Below are 21,597 nucleotides of genomic sequence, written 5' to 3' on the forward strand. Positions count from 1 at the left end.
TTTATATACATTCAGGACTTTCTCAGCGTGGGAGATGCTGTAACAAAATACCATAGATTTGGGGACTTGAACAACAGGAATTTATTTCTCATGATTCCGGAGCCTGGAACTTCAAGGTCAAGGTGCCAACAGGAACAGAGTTTGGTGAGGGATCTCTCCTTAGATGACAAACAGCTTGCCTTTTCACAAGGGGCTCACCTGGCCCTTCCTCAGGGCATGCAGGTAGAGCAAGAGAGATGTCCTCCTCTTTTTAGAAGGGGACAGATCCCATCATGAGGGCCTCATTTTCATGGCCTCATCTAACTCTAATTACCTCCCAAAGGCCTCATCTCACAACCATTGCATTGGGGTTAGGGGCTCAACATACACATTTTGGGGGAACACAGACAGTCCGTAACAGGGACTGATGTGTCAAGCAAGCTGATGACTACTTCTCTGTGACATTATGTGGAGAGAGGAGAGCCAGGTGGGCTTGGGTGGGGAAATTACAGAGGATTTCTAGGATGTTGAAAGCTGGTTTTGGGAAAGGGAGTTTGGCAGGTCTATGTTAGCCTAAGTCCTAGGGTTTACTTTTTTCTGAGGCAGATCAGTGCAGCAGTGGTGAACAAAACCTCCTAGTTCTGGGGGAGGCTTTGAGATGGCCACGATCTCTGTTCTCCCAGACTTTAAGAAAGCAGTTTTTCCTTCAGAGCTGATCCTGGAAGCAGAGGGTGGTTGGTAGAAATAATCCACGGACAGGAAAAGCCTGAGTTTTACATATTGGCTTCTCCACATTTAAATATAGCATTTACTCTGTGACAGCATTAGTTTGCAGTCTCCTTGGAAGCTTCCCGGGTGTAATCTGAAACCGTCCCCCATAAGTGGAGGGCAGAGACAAACCAAAGAGAGACAGCCCACTCCAGATAGGTAGGTGGCAGGTGTGATAAGCAAGGGGACTTAAAAGGCTTGTCTTGGGCGGCTGCAAGACGAGTAATTTCTGCTTGCCAGAATCTTAAAAGTTTATATAGAGGTTATAACTGCATTCAGTCACATACGTTGTCCAGACAGCCTCAACACCACATTTCTGTCTCAAGGCTGTATCCCTGGAGCACCTTTTAGGAATGGGAGGGTGGGGTGGCGGAGACAAGTGGAACTCACATTCCAAGGACAGAGGAGGGGGTGGGGAACCTCCAAGTGTTCAGGTCCAGTTTACAGGCCAGCTGGTGGTCATGTGTTCTTGATGACCTCCTCCAACATTTCAGCCCTCATGACCGGCTTTTACAATCTTACATGCCCCTGTTCCACCGTTCTCTCTGATTGGTCAAGCAAGGGGGCCCATTGGCTTGGAAGTGGCTCATTTGGCAGCTCTTTGGCAGATGCCACAGCAACCATGCAGGCATGTGCAAGAGAAAAAACAAGTAAGACAGTGATTCCCATAATCAGGTGACAGCTTTTTCCACCAAGAGCCCCATGATTCAAACAATTTAGTAAGTCCCCTAGGCTGGGGATCACATCACTCGGTATTCACTTGTACCATCATGTGATTTAATAAAGATGACACAATAGCAGACTCATCAGATACGAACAGAGAACCTTCTGTTCAGATAATCGTGCAGTAATAATGTCCAAGGCTATCCAATTTTGGAGGATAGCTTTCTCATTACCGACATTTCAATAAGGACAGGACTTTTGGCTATCAATTAAGGATTGCTGGGTGGCTATAACCTATCCCTAGGCCAGTAGAAGGAACAAAAATGGCAGTCAAATGATTGTACCAGTGGGAAAGAAAAAAATGCCCACCTAGCTTTGAGGATGGGGAGGTTGGCAGCTTTAGAAACTTGACCTGGTGGTGTATGCCCTATGTGTTTGCTGGGGAACGCAGCACTGTCAGGTATGAGGATGATGGATTGGGGGCGAGATGTGACTCACCAGACCCCCATCTTTGCCCCTCTTTCAGTGGTGCATGCATCAGGGCAACAGGATCTCGGTGGAGATTAATTCTACCTTACCCCAGGGTTTGAAGTAACTCACCCGCCTTGGCAGACATCCCACTGCAAATTTCAGTAGGTAACTCCTTTTCCCTGACGTGAGAGGGCTTGGTGTTCTCTCAGTGTTGATCCACAGTGAGAGTCAGGGCAGTGGCTCTTTACGGCAGCTTCCATACCTTTATGGTATTGGGGGCCTCGGCAGGGGTCCCTGGTCTGGCATATGGCATTACAGACCCTCCTGATTGCTCATTTAAATGTATTAAGACCTGAGACAGTACTTTAGTCCACCAGGTTGCGGTGGTTTTACTTGTTAGTAATTTAGTCTGCTGCTTTAATACTCTATTTTCCTTTATACCAACCCTGCTACTTATGGGTTATAGGGGAGGTGGAACCTGCATTCAGTGTCATGTTCTTTTGCCTGGTCTTGCTTGTTATGACATTTGAAATGTGACTCCTCCTGATCACTGTCTGTTCAACAAGGGTGTCCATACATGGTACTTAGCTTTTTAAATCCCCTAAAGGAGCAGCCTGATTTGCACAGTGACAAGGGAAAGCTTAGGGCAGGTTCAGTGTCTGCCCAAACCAGGGCATATTTAGAACCCTCACTCAGAGGGAGGGGACCCGTTTAATCAATTTGCCACCCTCACCAGTTGAGAGCTCTGGTAGTTGGCCTTGGACTCCTTTGGCAGTTGCCTTGGGTGTTTAGAATACACATGACACGCTGTTACAGCAATATCCAAGTCACTGTGTTTCAAGTGTCGTTTGGCATCCTTGGCAATATGCCATCTCATGACATTGTGTTGGCCACTCTCTATGTACCCAGTGTTCTTTTGGTATCGATTGAAGGGTCCGTTTCTGGGGCTCGTTCTGGGATAGGGCATCAGCTTCTTTTTTTTTTTTTTTTAATTTTTTAGGGCATCAGCTTCTTGATTGTCAGAGGTATCCAGTGCCTTATTAGCCAGGATGTAGAAAATAGCAAGGACTGCCTTAGGCTCTTGCAGGCAGACCAAATGCCCCTCCATACATACTGATCCCACAAGGGTCTACTTATGATTCATCCATCCCTTGGTTTCTCACTGTCTAAGCCATAGGTTAATTTCTTTAGGACAGCCCAACTGTCAGTGCCGAGGGTTAATAGCTAGGTTTCACGGATAGCTCTGGGCAGCCAAGTGGCTGTTGCAGTTGATTCCTTCTGGAGAGGCTCCATCTGGAGGAATGCTATACACAGTGCTAGGAGCAATTGCTCTGTGGGGGTATATCAGGGATTGTCCCCTTCCAGATCTGGGACCCAAAATCCTAGGGGCACTTTCTCCTTTGTTGTCTCTGCCACATGTTGTGGTATGACTCATACCTTCTGGAGTCATAGACACATCTTACTCAAATGGTAGCTCTCGATGGGAGATGCCCAGAGCTTTCATCTGTGTCATTAATATTCTTGCCTTCTCAAACATGACTTGCTGCTCTAATCTCCAGTCCCATATGTGCCCTTTCTTTACCAGGTGGCATGAGAGAGAGGGGCACTGTGCCAGGTGGGGAATATAAATCATCTAAAAACTCCAGATCCCTACCAAGGCTTGTATCTCTTTCACACTCCTAGGGGATGAACAGGCTGGTGTCTTATCAGTCACAGCTTCTGAGACAATGAGAATCTTACTTGACCAAACAACTCCTTGAACCTTATTGCGGCACCTTGGCCTTGAGTTTTCTGTGGGTTCACTGCCCATTTTCCCCCTTGCAGATACTCTAGCGAAGCCTGCACAGTGCCTGCAGCAAAGGCAGTCTTCACATGTTAACGTTAGATCATCAGTGTCATGGGCCTGTTTTACCGATAGGGGGAAAGGAGACACAGGGACAGGTCTTAAGTTACCATCCCATGACATATTGTGGGGCTATGCAGGTAGCCTTGGGGAGTACTTGAAAAGTTCATTATTGTCCCTTCCACATGAGGGAAAATGGATCTTAGTTATCGGAAACCGTTACTAGTCAGAATCTTTTCTATGAATCTCCTTGACGATGAAGTACTTTTGCAGGAACACTTTTTGTCAAAGCATCAGAATAAAATCTGAAAATGACAAAAGACTTAAAAATGTCCAAGGTTAAAGATTTGAAGAAAATTCATTAAAACATAATTAAGAGAATGTGGTTATTTTTATGACATACATTTTGAAATTATGACTGACGGTGTTTTACCAGGACATACCAGATTTTTAGAAATTTCAAACAAATATGCCTAAAGGAAGTTTAGCAGCATTCATATTTGACAATGCTTCCCAAGAAATTTAACATACCAAATAAGCCTAATTAGTTCAACATCTTCCTTTCATAAGGAGAACATACATCTTTTTTTTTTTTTTATAAAATTTATTGTCAAATTGGTTTCCATACAACACCCAGTGCTCATCCCAACAGGTGCCCTCCTCAATGCCCATCACCCACTTTCCCCTCCCCGTTTTCCCCCATCAACCCTCAGTTTGTTCTCAGTATTTAAGAGTCTCTTATGGTTTGCCTCCTTCCCTCTCTGTAACTGTTTGTTTCCTCCTTCCCCTCCCCTCCTGGTCTTCTGTTGAGTTTCTCAGGATTTACATAGGTGTGAAAACATGGTATCTGTCTTTCTCTGCCTGACTTATTTCACTTAGCATAACACTCTCCAGTTCCATCCACGTTGCTACAAATGGCCAGATTTCATTCAAGAACATGTATCTTTTGAAATATTCTGGGGACCCTCTGGAATATTCCAAAGTTTTTTCATAGTTAAGATTTCATTGAGAATTTGATTTTGGGGAAGCTTGTAAAAAATACCCAAAGGTTTAAAAACACTTGATTAAATAGGATCACAGGTCACGGTGAAATAATACTTAGTTATCTATTTAACCAAAGTGACAAAGACTTCAAAGGCAAATACAGAAAGTTACACAGTCGTAAAAAACACACTCCCTTTTTGTCAGAAACACAGTTTTGTTAAGTAATCAAAGACATGATAGAGATAACATGAAGCACAGGAAATTATTTTGACAAAACAATCTTTTTTTTTTTTCCTGGATAGATTACTTAAAAGGTAAATAAAAACTTCATAATCTCATCAAAAGAAGACCAATAGTGCAAGAAAACTGTCCTTTTAGCAGATGAAAGAAAACTATGTTTTAGTTTTATGTTATTTAGTTCTATGTTATTTAGTTCATGTTTGTTATTAAAGCTTATTTTTCTTGAAGCCAATTAAATAGGGCTCCTTTACAGAATAATTTTGTCAGTACCCTCTGGAGGTATAAAAACAACACACACACATAACATAGATCCATAGACATACATAAACATACGGATATAAATAGAGACCCCATCACTTTCATTCTGAAACCTGATGGAGGCTGATGACTAGATTTGGGACAAAGAAATTCCTCTAGCAGTCTGTACTTAAAAATCCTCTTTCCCCCTTTTCCTCCTCAGTTTCTGTGAGGATTCTTGTGGTTATCTCCTGGGGTGCTTACATTTCAAAGGCAAGATAAGATTTACAACTTAAAGGGACTGAGAAAGAATGCACGTTTTCTCCTAGGAGTGTTTTAATTGCCATTTAAAATTTTCCTTTCTATTAAAAGTTGATGGCATGGGGCTCTTTGGTCTGTTTCCTCACCAGTTACCACCACATCCTCCTCTTCATTCTCCTCACTTTACCAGAGATTCCACCGCTTAGCATCCTAACAAGGCTTTGTCACAAGAGCCTAGATCTTCACCCAAGGTCCTTGCACCCTCCTAGCTTTGCCAAAGGGCATACTAAGGTCTCCGGCTGTTTATCCTGCTCTCCCACCTTGTTGGCCAGCCCTGAAGCCAGCAGAATATCGGACCACTGCATGTCCTTCTCTAACCTCAGCTGTTCCTCCAACTCCAACCTGAACTCCAGCCTCTAGTTGGGCATCAGTGTCCAGCCGAACTGCCCACAGTCGAGGCCAGCACACTGTGGCACCATTTGTTTCTCTTTGCTTGGTGTCCTTTGTGCGGTTCCTCAGATGAGTGCATTGAAACAACTGGTATTTCTGGGCCACCTCCGCTCTCACATAGTTGTCCACAAGCATCTAATATATGGGCCATCTCTCCCCACATAGAAATTGATGGCCAATTTAGGATTTACCCTGCAGATGCCTCATTCCTGGCTGGCTCACCAGCTGTTAGTTTACAAGCTCCTCAGGGCTTCCCAGGTGTAATCTGAACCTGGCCCCCATGCATTGAGGGCAGGGAGAGATAGAAGAAAGAGGAAGAACACTTCAGATTGGTAGGTGGCAGGTTTTATTAGCAAGTGAACTTATATATGAGGCTTGTCTTGGGTGGCCACAAGATAAGCAGATTTCCATAAACCTGTACACCAGATCTCAAACGTTTATATATAGAGGTTTTAACTAGGTTCAGACACATACCCCGTCCAGACAGCCCCAACACCGCATTTCTGTTTCAAGGCTATATCCTTGGGACAGCTTCTGGCAGTGGGGAAGGCAAGTGGAACTCACATTCTAAGGACAGAGTGGGGGGTGGGGAGCTTCCAGTTGCCCGGTCCAGCTTGCAGGTCACCTGGCAGTACGTCTTCTTGATGACCTTCTTCAGCAGCCAGGCACTGTTTTAAACACTTTGAAGCATCCTTCTGAAGTAGTATTTCGGGTTCAATCAGAGAACTGGAACCACTCTAAATTGTACAGAATAGGGATTTATTGCAGGGATGAGACTTTGCAGGGTGGTTGGGGGCTGCAGAAAAAGCATCTGTCAGGCTGTTGTCCTTGAAGTCAGCAGGGCTGCCTGGAAGGAAGGAAATGTGGGCGCAGAGCAAAGCAGAGCAAGGACAACTGGTACTGGAAGATGGACTGGAACTGCATTTGACCCCTACTGGCCTAGCCTCAGAGACACGGGATCTGTAGCAGAAGCTTTGAAAAGCCACTGTGGGTCCCACTAATAGTTTTTCCTCTATTTATTTACATTTCATTGTGCATACTTTTTTTCTGGGTAACAAGTTCGCTACGTTTCTTTTACAGCAATGCTTAGCATAGTTTGGGGCTCATCATTAGCACTTAGTGTGGCTGTTTGGTGGAATCAGTTAGTGCATGGATAATGTGCTTGGGCCCTTTAACACCAATTGCTACCTTTTATTGCACATTATCTGCTACCCCATGGAAGAGAGAATTGAGATTTGAGAGTTCGGGCTTGTTTCCTCAGTAAGCAGTGAAGTCCAGATTTGAGCAAAGGTCTGCTGGTGCATCACTGCCCTTCAGCCAAGCCCCTGTTCAGCAGTGAGCCCCCTGGGTTTAGCAGACCCAGGAGAGGACTGCCAAAGCCATAGTGGCTCTTCTAAAGATGCACCTGGGGGGAGGGCACCCCAGCTCTTTGGGACTCAGATGGGGTGAATGCAGACTTTCTCTCCTGGGAATTTAGAGATGAGGGCTTTGTGAACAGAGAGATTGAATGGAATCAGAAAGGCTTCAGGTATGAGGAGAACAAAGTGAGAATTCAGCCTCTGAATTTGGGGTCTCGGTGTGCTTGATTATGTCATTCTCCCAACTTAGGCTTTCTGAAGCCTGTCAGCAGCTGGGTCTACATTGACATGTGATTCCTTAATCACAGTTGCATTATGTCCTGTGGGTGCCAACACCCATGATTAGAATGAGTCCCTGCACAAAGGGTGATGGGATTTGGAGATCCTTGCCCCACCCTTATCCTCATCCCCTGTTGACCTTGCTTTGTCACCTCATCCACAGCAGGGACTTGGGATCTGCCAAGAGGTTAAGTTTGGCACAGTCATTACTGATAGATAATTTGAGGAGGTAAAATAATAATAATTCAGTGAGGTGATTATTTTAAATAAATTTAAAATTTGAAATAACTTTAGATATATAGAAGAGTCACAAAGATATTACAGAGAGTTCCTGTATACCCTTCATCCAGCCTCCCTGGAGGTTAATATCTCACATAGATTACTAGGGCACATTTGCCCAAACTATGAGATTACCAAAACTGTTAATAAAATTCCAGGCTCCATTCCATTTTCCCCAGCTTTTCCACTTAATATCCTTTTTCTTTTTAGGGATCCCATCCAGGACACCATGTTGGATTTAGTTCTCCTTCTCTCCCTAGTCTCCAATTAGTTTCTCTCGGTTGTTCCTTGTCTTTCAAGACCTTGACATGTGTGAAGAGTAGTGGTCAGGCATTTTGTAGACTGTGCCTCAGTTTGTTTGGTGTTTTTCAAGATTCAGCTGAGGTTATGGATTTTTGGGTAGAACACTAAGACGTGTTCTCATCATGTCACATCAGGAAGCACATGGTATTGGCATAACTTATTAATGGGTTTATTAATGCCAGGCTTCTCCACTGAACGGTTACTATTTTCCCCTTTTCATGCCCTATTTGTTAGATACCCATCATGAGCCCAGCCCACACTCAAGGAGGAGGGAATTAAGCTGCACCTCCCAGAAGTATTTGCAAAGGATCTGGGCACCTAAGTTAAAATCAACCACTGTCGATTAGTATTGTGGGGGAGATGCTTTCATGCCTTGCAGATATCATGTTTCCAGGGAGGCGACTTTTCAAATGACTTTATTTAGTTTCAAAACTGGGAAAACAGGCTGTCTTCCTTCTTCCCAGCTTTCTGTTGCTAGGTTAGTGAATTTAGATAATAAGATGCTTAAGGAATCCTATTTCTTTGTGTATATGTAATGCTTTATCACATTCTGCTGGAAGTTGCATTTTAATATTGGAGAGAGTCTGGAGGCTGAGTCTCATGGCAGTGACGCATGGGAGCTCCAGGCTGAGGAGCTCGGTGGACCGTAATGTCATGAGATAGTGGTGCCTGCCTTTGTGTGTATGACTCATTCATTTGCTTGCAAAGCGAAGGTAAAAACTTATAGGAAGTGCTAAGATAACGTCAATAGCAGACTATATTTTTAGATGCCTTTTCCCCACCTTGAGGGCTATATTTGAACTTCTAATTGCATTGTGTGAATTTAAGGCTGAAACATAGTTCTAGGCAGCTTCAGCCATAATTGACCCTGTGGCCAATTCAGTCAGCTCTGTGTTGAAGTGTTCTTAGTCCAGTGGTGTACTTACATGTTCCCCTATTCTCCAGCTGCTTTTTGAATTACTTGTGAAAAACCCCACATAGCACATGCTGATTTTAGCATTTTGACCAATTCTGTTATTGATCAGTGATTGCCAAACACTTTGGCAGAATAGCATGAAGGGGAATATCCTGAAGGAAAAGAAATACTTAATGTCTAAGGAAATATAAATCTGGATTGTTTTTGATCATCTTTTCCAATTCCCAGTGACACAGGTAACTGAGGTATGAGAATAAGCAACATACTCCCACCTGGTGGCAGCATACTCACCTGATTATTTGTTCTGGGAACAAAGCTGATCTTTAAGGCAAGTGGTTTGCAGATAATCTGCTCTAGCAGGAGGTGAAGTGTTGAAATCTGGAACTTTTCTCTTCTAGGATGACTTCCTATTCAGCGTCTCCATTTTAAGTGGGATCCTTTGCAGCATCTTGGCTGTGTTGAAGTTTATGCTGGGGAAGGTTCTGACCAGCAGAGCACTCATAACAGATGGTGAGTAAGGCCAATGTGCCTGATTTTTGGGGGCTGAGCTCCCAGTGAGGGAAGCTACTATTCAGTTGCTTGTCCTGTACAAGAGCTCAACAATTTGGAATCTATTCCTCACCATCCTCCCCTCCCCAGGCTGTTTAATGACTCTCAGAGTTCCCATATTAGGGCAGATATGTGGTACCCTGGGAATTTAATAAACTTCATGAGTCACCTCCACTCGGACCTCTTAACAGGGTAGATTGGGGCTTCCCAGTCTGTGGTGTTTGTTAAAAATACAGATTCCAGAGCCAGACCCCAGGAAGTCATAATTACACCAGCGCCCCAGCCCGTTCGATGCACACTGAGATTTGGTGCTGCCTCCATGGCCAGTCCAAGGGGCCAGGATCCCACGTCACACCAGGGAAGATGGACCCTGTCGTGTCTAGCGCTCCTACATGACATTCTGACCACCAGCTTTCCAGTCTTCCTCAAGTGCCACTTCCTGCAGGGCCTGGTGTTTGCTTCTGGACTTGGAACGTGCCACCTTTCTCCTGGGCTGTGGAGGCCGTTTGCCCATATGAAACCCAAGCTTTTTAAGCAGTAAAAGCGGTTTAAAATAGCAGAAGGATCAGCAACTGGCACTGAGCCCTCCTCTTTGCTGTTCTGTGTTCAGCAATGTGAGGGACGCTGTGTGTGCAACCCAGGTGGCCCAACCTGGCTTCTCAAGCTCCCAGGTGAATCCCAGGGCAGGCTGGGGGCGGGCAGGGTTCGGCCCACATCAGGCCCTGTGTTTGCTGCTGTTAGAACATGATGCTGCAGTAGCAAGGGACCACCTGGGTTTTACAGAGTTCTTTTGTGCCTGGCACTGTGCTAAGTGCCACGTTAGCTGTGGAAACCACCTCCTAACACAGGATCAGAATCACCTCTTTCAGGTTTCTGTCCCGTTGTTGTGAAGGGTCCTGGCTCCCAGAAGTGGAGTTGCAAATTAGATAACCTCTCTGAGATACATGAATTGATTTCTCCCAGAGCCGGATCTGAAGAACTTGTGGTTCAGTCACATGAGAATGTCTGAGGCCACAGCCTGGACCAGTCTTCTGAGGTCTCTGTCACCCACTGAGACACTGTGGCTTTATAGGCAGTTTGCATTAAGCTGAGCCTAGTATATGGTCCCATAAGACCCTGGCCCATATGGGTGTCCTTCTGTCTCTGGGGGCACACCCAGAATCTGAGCAGGAGTGGTCTTTCTCTGTGATCTTTGTGGTCTGGTGTTTTGTAACCTGAGAAAGAAAATGCCTTGTGTAGACACGGAGTCTTTCTCTACTCCGGGATGAAAGCACAGGGTGTGCTTGGCTGAGAGCTAAAGGCTGTATGGGCATCAGGCAGGGGTTTGGGTGTGGGTTCACCAGTCCCTCCAGAGGGACACCACTCTGACAGGGCCCTGTAGGCCCAAACAGGGCAGAGGCCTGACTGGACCTGGCTGGACCCTGGCTTCTCCAGTGGCGGTTCTGTGCCTCCTTCTCTGTGTCTCTTTACCTGGAAAATGAGGGGCAAAGGAGGCAGGTGTGGGGCAGGCTGGGCCGGTCAGCACAGCTTTCCAGGCTCCCAGTGGTACGTCCTCACCTGGGGCTCTTCTTCCAGTCTTGAGCTGGGCGCCCAAGTCACAAAGCCCCCTGGCTTGCAGAGCATCAGCATTTTATCTGTTTACTTGACTGCAGTGGAGACACAGGCAGTGTTTCCCCAGAAGCCTGAGTGTGGACCCAGCAGTCAGACCCGCCCTCCCACCCCCCCACCATGATCCTGGAGCTTGACCCCTTCTTCTCAGAATAAGGGGCCCTCTGCCTTGAGTGATAGTTTTACTTAAAGTTAGATATTCCAGATACTGAGTTTCTGTTTAGGCTTCATTGTCCTTCTAAACTCCCACCATTTTATAAGGTGTATCAAGAAGACCACAATGATAAGTATGTTGTTTTTTTTTTTTAAGTTTATTTTTATTTATTTTGCAAGCAAGCAGGGGAAGGGCAGAGAAAGAATCCCAAGCAGACTCTGCACTGTCAGCACAGAGCCCAATGAGGGGCTCGAACTCAGGAACCATGAGACCATAACCTGAGCCGGAACCAGGAGTCAGATGCTTAACCAACTGAGCCACCCAGGTGCCCCCATAAGTATGTTTTTTAAAATTTTCACTTCTGACTCTTTAATTTTTACACACAAAACCAACTACACACAAGCAGTCTTGCACCAGGGAGGGGTCATGACAAAGAGAAGTGGACAGTTTGAGTGATAACTGTTCCACCAACAGGTAGAAGCTGGGGTGGGGGTGCATTTCTGGGCAGAGGGGATGGTATGGGGAGAGAGCCTGGGGTACCTGAAGGGTGCAGGGGGAAGGGGCACAGGGCAGATCCTGCAGGACCTCAGATCCACAGTAGGATTCTGGATGTTTTGTTAAATATTTATCAGAGGAGGTGACATGATGGATGTTTTCTAAAGAGTCCTCTGGCTGTCAGGGTGGAGGACAGAGTGAAGGGAAGGAGATCTGCAGCAGGGAGAAGTCTCTGGGGAGCCAAGGTGGTGGCAGCAGCTGGGGACGGAGGAGGGCAGAGGGCTGGAGGATGGGGGGAATTGAAATGGTGATAGTATTTGTAAAATGGGCTGGGCTCCTAGTTGAATTGTCCATGGGGTTGATGAGTCACACACATACAGAAGGACAGAGCACTGTTGCAAAGTGAAGAGTAGCCAGTTCCTCATCCCAAGCCTGTTACCCATAAGTGGCCCCTGGGAGGTCGGCGAGCTCTACAGTCTCTTGCTTGGTGGGAGCACAAGCCGACTGTGCAGCAGTAATTACAGCCTCCTGCTAACTGGATCATCTGGGGTCCCAGTTTTGCTCATTTATTGATTAGCAGATCTTAGGGAACTGTGTGTAACTATCTCCTTTCTGTTCTTCCATCCCTTTGGGAGGCAGGGGCAGAGTGGGGTTCAGGAGCCATGCCTATCTTTACTGTCAGGGGCTTTTCCGAGGGGCTGGTTCTGGAGGGCATCCTTTGTGACTGCCTGGGAGTGCCCTTCCCATGTCTGGCCAAAGGCTGGGGGCAAGCCCGGAGCTTCTCTCCCAAGAGGGAAGTAAGTTCTGGTGCAGGAAGGGTGGGCAGGCCTCCTCTGTCACCTGGAGTGGTGGCCCTTCCCACGTTGGAGCTGTGTGTGAACTGGGTCGGGCTGACTCCACCAGATCCTTTGTCGCTGGGTTGTGTCCTTACAGCCAGAGAGCGGATCTTTAGGAAAAGGGGGACAACAGAGTGTGGACAAATTCTGGAATTTCCCACTCTTGCCACACAGTGCAATAAATCTTATTTGGTTTTGTTGCTTTGAATATTCAGTCAACATGAGATTGTTCCTGTCAGCACTAGGCTGAAGTTGGCTTTGTGTTATTTAAGGGGGCGCCTGGGTGGCTCAGTTGGTTAAGTGTCCAACTTCAGCTCAGGTCATGATCTCACGGTTTGTGGGTTCGATCCCTGTATCAGGCTCTGTGCTGACAGCTCAGAGCCTGGAGCCTGCTTCGGATTCTGTGTCTCCCTCTCTCTCAAAATAAACATTAAGGTAGAATGACTTTGTGCAGCAAGTTAATAGTACAAATCAAACAGAGGAAGATTGTGGAAAGGTGCCTGGGGGAGGTTCCAAGCTAGGGGCCAGCAGGGACAGATAGAAACCTGAGTTGAGGGGCCTGGGCCAACTGTCCTCATTCCCTCAAGATCTAGAACACCAAGAGGCTATGATGGCTTTCAAACACATGAAAAACTTTAATTATAATTTTCTGCATAAAATTAATGTTTTTAATTCTGCAGACTCTTACCTAGTCATTAAGGTCAGAGCTTCTCAATATTTTTTTAAAGATAGAGACAGCGAGCAGGGGAGTGGCAGAGGAAGAGGGAGACACAGAACCTAAAGCAGGCTCCAGGCTCTGAGCTGTCAGCACAGAGTCCGACGTGGGGCTCAAACTCATGAACCATGACCTGAGCTGAAGTCAGACACTCAACTGACTAAGCCACCCAGCTGCTCCAGAGCCTCTACTTAAAGCCTCTGATGTTATTTTGCATTCTTAATGTGATAATAGCATTTACGCTTCACAACAGCTCTGGTTTTAACCAAGGGGTCAGGAATAAGCTGTGAGCCTGGGTGGGGGGACCCAGCAGTGAGTGACCACCGGGCCTTGTGTGCTGCATGCACCTGGCCAGCATTACTGTGAGCTCCGGGTTCATGTGAAATGATTGGCTGCAAAGGCGCTCAATTCAGAAGGATGTGGCAGGGCAAAGAGGGGATTGTCCCCTAGTCCCTGGTGCTTGTCCCAGTGTTCTTGCGCAGGCTTACAGAGGTGGGGCTGAACTGTGTCGGCCTCCGCCCTAAGCAAAGGTGAGCAGAGCCAAGCAAGTTGGAAGCTGCTCCCAGAAGGTGTAAGTGAGGGGAGACTCGGTGAATTCACTAGCTGTGTACTAGCTGCTTGCGTGGGTTGGGCCCCAGCAGAGCAAGGTGACTTGGTGGAGCTGAGCGGACACCTAGTGGCTGACTGGGGGACTCTCACTGTTCTCTGCATCTTCTCTGAGCTCCACCTGCTTCTCTGAGGGCTCCAGGGGCTCACCTGTGCCCCTGATAAAGATGGAGCGGGGAGCAAATGAATCCAGTGTGCCCTGGGGCAGTGGTCAGCTCCTCCCTGTCTCCCCCTTTCTTCTAGCCACCCTGAAACAAAATTCCCCCAACTTTGAGAAAGCCCAAGATGTTAACTGCAGCCCAGGTAGCCTGTGTCCTTGTATTAAAAAGGACAGGAAGATGCAAGGGACAGCTGGAGGCAAGAGGGTCAATGCGTGCTTCTCATAATAGGAAGGGGAAATGGGATCTTGATGGATCAGTGGACAGGAAGGAAATTCTGCTTCTCCAGACCTGCTGTTTGCCTACTTCGCGAGGGGTGAGGCACCACTGAGGATGTGATTGCAGAGGGCAACATCATGGGCTAACCAAAGAGGGAGGGAGGGCCCGGGTGCTCCACATGCCAGGGCCCGGGATGGACTCAGCTGGCACAAAGCTTCCCACTGCCGTGACAAAGGGCTACAGGTGGGCCGTGATGCTTTTAAAACATAGGGTTTAGAAGCGTCTGCTACAGGCGCTGCATGGACAGTGGAGATGGAAAGGATGGTGAGCCCATTTCTTCATGGTCTAAAGGTAGGTGAGCACAGAGAAGCCATAGATGACAACCACACAGGGGCCACACTGGCGTGGGGAAGCCAGGAAGCAAAATGGGGTGGGGCCTGCTCTCTCTAGGGCACCTACAGCTAGCTCTTGGGCTGGCTGGCCATCAGAAGAGACCTCTGGTGAAGGGTGGAGGTGCTCACTGTGGGTGGCAGGCAGGGATGGCCTGGCTAGACATGGGAGTGCAGGCAGAGCCCTCCCTAGCTCCAGGCTCCCAGCAAGTCCTGGCCTCTGTGTCCTCATAGTTCCCTGGCCTGGCCTTTGGAGGATGTGGCCCCCGGATGGGAGGAAGGTGGAGGTGTTTGCCTTTTCCAGTCCCCATCACCTTTATTCAGGTGAAATTGAGTTGGCAGCATTCTCCAGGCATGACCCTTGAGCAAGCTTGGAAGGGAGTGGGGAAGCTGAGTCTCCAGGGAGCCTCTAACTATCCCTCTGCCTTGCGGGAACAAAATCTCTGCCTGAGCTCCCAACCTCCCCTCTCAGGTGGGGAGCGGGGGCGTCTCTCTAGCACTCTAACCACAGGCCCTGCCTGGGATGGCTTCCTCTCTCAGGACAGCTGAGTCCAGCTGCTGCTAAGTAGGAGCCCTCTTGGCACAGCCCAGGCCATGTTCCATGCCTTCCTTCCCTCCTCTCCTCCATCTATTAACTCATTGATTAATGCAGTAATCACCTCAGCTTCTGTTCTGGGACTTGGAATATATCAAGAGAGAAAACCCCTGTCCTTAAGCTTATATCTGTAACAAGAAAAACAGTACAAATACCATCTTTGGAAGGGAAGAGCTCTGCAGAAGGATGATAACAGCATGAATGAGAAGGTAGGAGAGGAGGGATGGGTACGGAGGAATCACTTTCAGGCGCTGAGAGTTCAGGCTGGGAAGGAGGCAGCATGAGACGCCCCAGAAAGAGGGGTACAGGCTGACAGTGATGAGTCTAGAGGCTCTGGGGGATGCCAGGGCTGGCTGATGCAGGTGGTAGTGTGGTTGGAGCACAATGCACTGGGAGGTCCGTGTGTGTGATGGGGGAGAGGTGGCTGGGATTGCTCATGTCAGCCTTGCAGAGTTTGAATGCTATTCAGAATTGGGCAGCTTTTCGATTGGAGGCCTTCAGCTGCTGTGTGGGGAGGAGGGAAGCAGGGAAGATGCTGAGAGGCTATTGCAGGGGTGCAGTCAAGGGGCAGGTGCGCAGGGGTGGTGAGAGGTAGACTTTGGGAGGTAACAGCTGGAAAGAATCACTTGACTGGTCAGACTTGATATTTTGGGTGTGAGCGATGTTAAGGACGGGGTCCTAGATTTTTGGACTAGGTGGATGGTGGCACCATATATAGAGAAGGTAGCAAGAGGGCCAGGTGTTTGGGTGCAAAAATTGAGATTTTCGCTTCAACCATATTCAGTTGGAGATGCTTAGGGGTGGGTTTCCAGCTCAGCAGAAGGTCAGAACAAAGAGAGCATGTGGGGAGGGCACAGGCAGAGGAGAGGTTCCCACAACTGCACCGGGGAAGGGGGCGCCCCCAGGGGAGAGGAGAAGGATCCAGCAGTAGGATGGGGAAGGGATGGGTGGAGGGCAGAGAGGAGAGCCAGCCCTGTGAAGCAGAGCACAGGTTATGATCCCTGGAAGGTGGCAGCCTGGTCACTGATGACCTCGCCACAGTGGAGCCGGAGGAGGAAGGGTGACTGGAGCAGGAGCCGTGGCAGGGAGACAGCTCTTCCAGGAGTTGTGTGAAGGGCAGCAGAGCTGAGGTTGTGGTGGAGGTGGCATGGGGTTCAGGAAGGAGTCTGAGAAGGGGGATGTGAGGCTTCTTCCAGGAAGGATGCTTCAGGAGCGGGGACAGAGATGAAGTTGGCTCTATGCAGGGACAGCAGCTGCAGACAGTGGGTGGTGGGTTGGTGTTGGGAAAATGATGTAGTGTTGTCTGGACCAACGTGCTCTAAGCAGTCCACGGTCATGGCAGCAGCAGAGAGCTGGAGTGGGGAGAAGGCAGACTTGAGGGGAGAGAGGGAGGGTCCCATTCAGTGACCATCATTCCTTGCCCGCTAGGTCCAGCTGTTCCCATCACTGGGGAGTGGCCTGCCCAAGTCCACTCCTTGGATCCTGAGAAAGGGGTTGGATGTAGGCGTTGCTCAGCTCCTCTCTCCACATGTATGGCCCCCTATGTATGCACATGAGGTGGTTCAGTCCCGATCTTTGTGCTTGAACCAGATGCCAATGCTTTTGGGTTGAGCAGGTGGAGCTGCCCCAGACACGCAGGGGTGCCTGTTGTGGGGGAGGTGCGTGGGCCTAGAGCTTCTCTCGGGGTTACTGTCAGGCTGAAGCAGGTGTGACCCCCGGCGGCCACTCCAAGCTGTTCATTCCCATGTGGCTTTTGAAAATTCACAGGTCAAATGAAGTGGGGATCAAATGAGGCACCATCTGTGAAAGGAGACTCTGGTCAGTATCTGTTAGCGCCCAGTTCTGTTTTGATTGCCATCTCTGCAACCCTGTCACAAATTCTAGACTTTGCATTTCCTTTCTTGGAGAGTGAAAATCCCCAGCTGATGTGAGGCTCTGGAGGGAAAGGACATGGGTTCAGGTAGAGTCCCAGCCTGCCTTTCTCAATCTGTGTAACCTTCGGTCAACGGGTTGAGCCTCACTCTGCTCAGCTTAGCTCTCTTGCTGGTTAAGTGGGATAAAAATCTGACTTGATACGATGCAGAAGATTCCAGGTTGGTCTTTGGTCCAGCAGACATTTGAGCCACCAAGGATTTGAGTGTCTCCTGTGCACAGATGCTGTCCTGGACCCTACAAGTTCAACAGGGATAGAAGCCCCTGCTCCTCTTGAGGTCTGCATTCTCGTGTGTGGGACAGTGACGACAAACGTGTCACATGGGCCTCGGCGCCTGGCAGGGCCTGGACACTTGCCAAGGCACCATGTGGGTGTCTGAGGTGGTGGCTGTCACTCTCGAGTGCTTCTGGGCAGCGTTCCTTGCAGCACAGGATGTGGAGGCACGCCTGGCCTTTGGGTGGTTTCATTGGTGGCTAAGAAAGTTTACTTGGCACTGCTGTCAGCCTCTCTTTGCTGTCTCTCCAGGGTTTAACTCCCTTGTGGGTGGCGTGATGGGCTTCTCCATCCTTCTGAGTGCGGAGGTGTTCAAGCATAATGCGGCCGTCTGGTACCTGGACGGCAGCATAGGCGTCCTCATCGGCCTCACCATATTTGCCTACGGGGTCAAGTAAGTTCTCCTTTTGTCTTTGCTTTCCCAGTGGCCAGGAGTGCCATATTTTCCACTCCTGACAGTCACCCCTTGCACCTGTGACACTCCTGAGCCTGGGAGAGATTAGGTGATTGGAAAAGCCCCCAGCAGGGGTCAGAGGTTTTTGTGGCTGGCACAGAAAGGAGCCAAGGGCTTTTAGGAGTTAAAGCCTAGGCCACTTGTCAGAGGCTTACTTCTATCTGTGGTCTTGACAGCTTGCTCCACGGTCTTCCTCTTCTCTCTTTGTGCTTGAGGATGTGTGTCCTTCCCTTTCTCTGTAATGACACACTGGGTAAGCACCTCCTGCTGCCTGCTTCTGTGGAATGCTCAGGGGGCAGGGCCCAGCAGCACCACCCGGACAGACCCCACCTAAGGAAACTTTTTACAAAAGGGACTTGTCAGTGCAAAAGGACCACTTGTGAGGATAAACCCACCATAAGTCTTCTCATTGAAGAAATGCTGCCCAGCCATCACTGACTCGGTGTTCACACATCCGGGCTAGAGCCGGGCTTTGAGAGAACGGTTTCTAAAAGGTGTTGTGTTTCTAATTGTTGACGCACTTCCTGGATCCCGTGAGGATAGCTATAATAAAGATGGGCCATAAGCGTTGGCCAAGATGAGGAGACACTAGAGCATCACCCATTGCTGGTTTCAGTGTGAAACAGGAGTCGTTCCTGCAAATGTTCAACATCGGAGTTCCCGCTTCTTGCTGTCTACTCTGGAGCCATGAAAACACACAGCCACGCAGTGACTTGCACATCAACCATCACAGCAAAGTTATTGATAGTAGGCACAACCCAAAAGTCTGTGAGTGGATGAGTATGGTAGAGCCGCACGGTACTCCTCAGCCCCAGAAAGAACAAAGTATTGCCCCATGCCAAAACGTGGCGGAACCTCAAAAGCATGGTGTCAGCAGCCAGTCACGAAAGGCCACTTTATGTGATCACGTATGTGATTCCACACATACGAAATGTCCAGAATAGGCCCAAGCGTAAAGACCAAGAGTACATGAGCAGGTTCCACAGGAGGGGACCACCGGGGCCTGACTGCAGGGGGGATGGGGCGATAGACATGTTCTGGAATTCGACAGTGGCTAATTAGGGTTTGTGCAATCTATGAATATACCAAAACACACTGAATTGTTTATAAAAAGGTTGAATATAAAAAGGTATAAAAAGGTTGAAAGGTTACTGTATGTGATTTATAGCTTTAAAAAAGCCTTCTGTTTGCTTCCCCAAGTGCTTAAGCTCCAGGGCTGTTGGGGTGACCTGCGTGTTTGCTTTTTGCAGACTCCTCATTGACATGGTGCCCAGGGTGAGGCAGACCCGCCACTACGAGATGTTTGAGTGACAGCGGCCAGCGGGGCCAGAGCGGGCTGCTTGGCATCCGCAGGAAGACAGTCAAGAGGACCAGGTTTCCACGCAGGCAGATGGTGCCAATATTTAACTGAACGTCCAGTTACTTTTTAGGAGGTTTTTGTGTTCCTGGGAACAAGGTCTGCCCAGCTGGTCGGTCCACACTGCTCCCCCTTGCTCCACTGCCCCTGTCAAATATGTTAGGACAACACGCACAGGGGTGAGGACAGGCTTCCCCACCTCCAGCGAGAACTGACCTTTTTTATTTCCTGGAGTAAAAATGTTTTTGTGGGTAGGATACAATCTCTACGTGGCAAAAAGCTCCTCTGTGGTGCTTGAAGCCTGATCTGGATGGCACCTGCCCAGACCCCCCTCCACTTCCAGACTCTCGTATCTCCTGGCAGATTTTAAGGGAAGACCGTACCTTCTGTCCCTCACCCCTTTACATACCCAGAACCATCAGTATAGATCACTTCCTAATTTCTATCAAGGTATTTCATTAGTTTCATACTGTTTTACTAATCCCCAATCTAAACAGAGTTCAAAAGGAGACCATTCTATTTTTAAAAGTACTTAGTGATACACGTATGAGCTTTGCATGGTTGAACTAAGCACATGACCCTTTCTTGTACATTCAGAACCTGAACATACATGTAAAAACAGGATCCATTTTTGAGAGATGTGAAACTACAGTTTATTTGTAATAAATAATTATATAATCTATCCATTTATGCATATATCTATATGCTGTGTTAAGTGGTAATGGTACATTACAGTCTGTTAGAGATGGCTTGCCCCTCTGTAAGGAACAAGATGTTCTCCGTTGATGTAACATTAGGTATAGATTCTGTAAAAATGTTCCCCTGACACACAACATTCTGTACCTCTGGCACTGCAGCTTGTCCAAGCAACAGTGTCTGACCAATAAAGACCTTTACCTGTTTTGTATGGTACGGGGAGGTTATCTTGGAGCGTCACTGTGTTGGGTAGGTACTCCGGTGTGAAGGATGATGTGGAAGGACACTTGTGCCTGGGGGTGGTGAGTGGGGAGAACCTCAAGGACGGTCCTAATGGGCTCTGCAGACCCTGTGAGGGTGGTTGCACATGCATGTGGGGGTGCCTGGGACTGCCGGGTTCTGCCCCCCAGCCCTCACCCCTGCCCGCCGTGCCCCATCTCCCATGGGGCTGTCTCAGGCCAGCTGAGGGGAGGTGGTTCGTTCTGAGGGGTCACTGACCTTGATTCAATCTGACGCTTCCCGTGTAGCTTCCTTCCTCCAACAGCATTTTGAGGAGGTTCTATGGGATGTTAAAATGTCACATGGGAAAAAGGGTCGACTGTATGAGTGGATCTGGGAAATGCAAGATTCGATAGGTTTCTTTTTTGCATGTTTTCTCACTGTAGCTCATCTACATTGTGGAAGCTCAGGGAGGGGAAGCTATGATGTAGTACCCCCCAAACTTAAGCATTCAAGTTTTTGCTGGCACTTTTGGGGACCTGAGTCCCATAGATGCATGATGAGAACTGCATGGTGTCTGCGTTCCAGGCAGTAGCCAGGAATACCGCCGGCTGCAGAAAGGCTGGCCCTGACCTTTGTTGTTTCCAGGGCATCTCAAAAAGAAACCAAAGCCCACGAATCCTCTTGCCAATTCTGTTCCCTTGTAGGTGAATGCAAAGCGGGGGGCGTGCTCTGACATCAGTATTGGGGGATGTGATAGAACACTCCATAGTAAAACCCTTCCCTTCCCACCCCTTAAACATACCTTCTCATTAGCATTTTCCACAGGGTGTTTGCAGATGGTGGGATGTCCTCAGTGGATGCCGGCACTGGAGGACACAGCTGGATTTGTTCCATCGGTGACCCTGCACCCCCCCCCCACTGACCCCCAAAAACCACTGCCACCTGTCACACAACAAAAGTTTATTGAAAAATAAAGTTCTCCCTAGTTTTCTCTACAACAGTGGAAAACAAAGCAGTGTTCTCTATGCCGGTACAGTACACTTGGACAGCGACACCTTATTTGTAGAATCCTGCACTACGTCACCCCAGAAGTGAACAGTAGAAAATGGTTGTACCAGGAGCTGTTTGGGGACGCAAATGGCCGTTAGCTTAAGGACGTCAAGGTTATGACAGCAACTACAGTAGAAGGGGTATCACCATCTCCTTTGGCATTGATTATCCTGCTCTTGTCCTGTTAATACTTGGGCATGACAGTGAGCAAAATGCTTCCCAGGTCTGTCCCACCTTGGCATTGGAGGAGGTGGTGG

General features: G+C 48.3%; 1 protein-coding gene across 1 annotated transcript in view; it reads left to right on the forward strand.

Annotated features, from left to right (window-relative positions):
- The window catches only part of TMEM163 (transmembrane protein 163), a 237,689-nt gene extending 217,328 nt beyond the window's left edge, over positions 1-20,361 (forward strand). The window contains exons 6-8 of the mRNA XM_049616198.1: positions 9,430-9,541; positions 17,814-17,955; positions 19,266-20,361. Coding sequence (XP_049472155.1) covers positions 9,430-9,541; positions 17,814-17,955; positions 19,266-19,326 — 315 coding nt within the window. The 3' untranslated portion in view covers positions 19,327-20,361. The remainder of the gene's footprint in view (positions 1-9,429; positions 9,542-17,813; positions 17,956-19,265) is intronic.
- The last annotated feature ends 1,236 nt before the right edge of the window (positions 20,362-21,597 follow it).

This window comes from Panthera uncia (genome assembly GCF_023721935.1).
Source record: "Panthera uncia isolate 11264 chromosome C1 unlocalized genomic scaffold, Puncia_PCG_1.0 HiC_scaffold_3, whole genome shotgun sequence".
Taxonomy (NCBI): domain Eukaryota; kingdom Metazoa; phylum Chordata; class Mammalia; order Carnivora; family Felidae; genus Panthera; species Panthera uncia.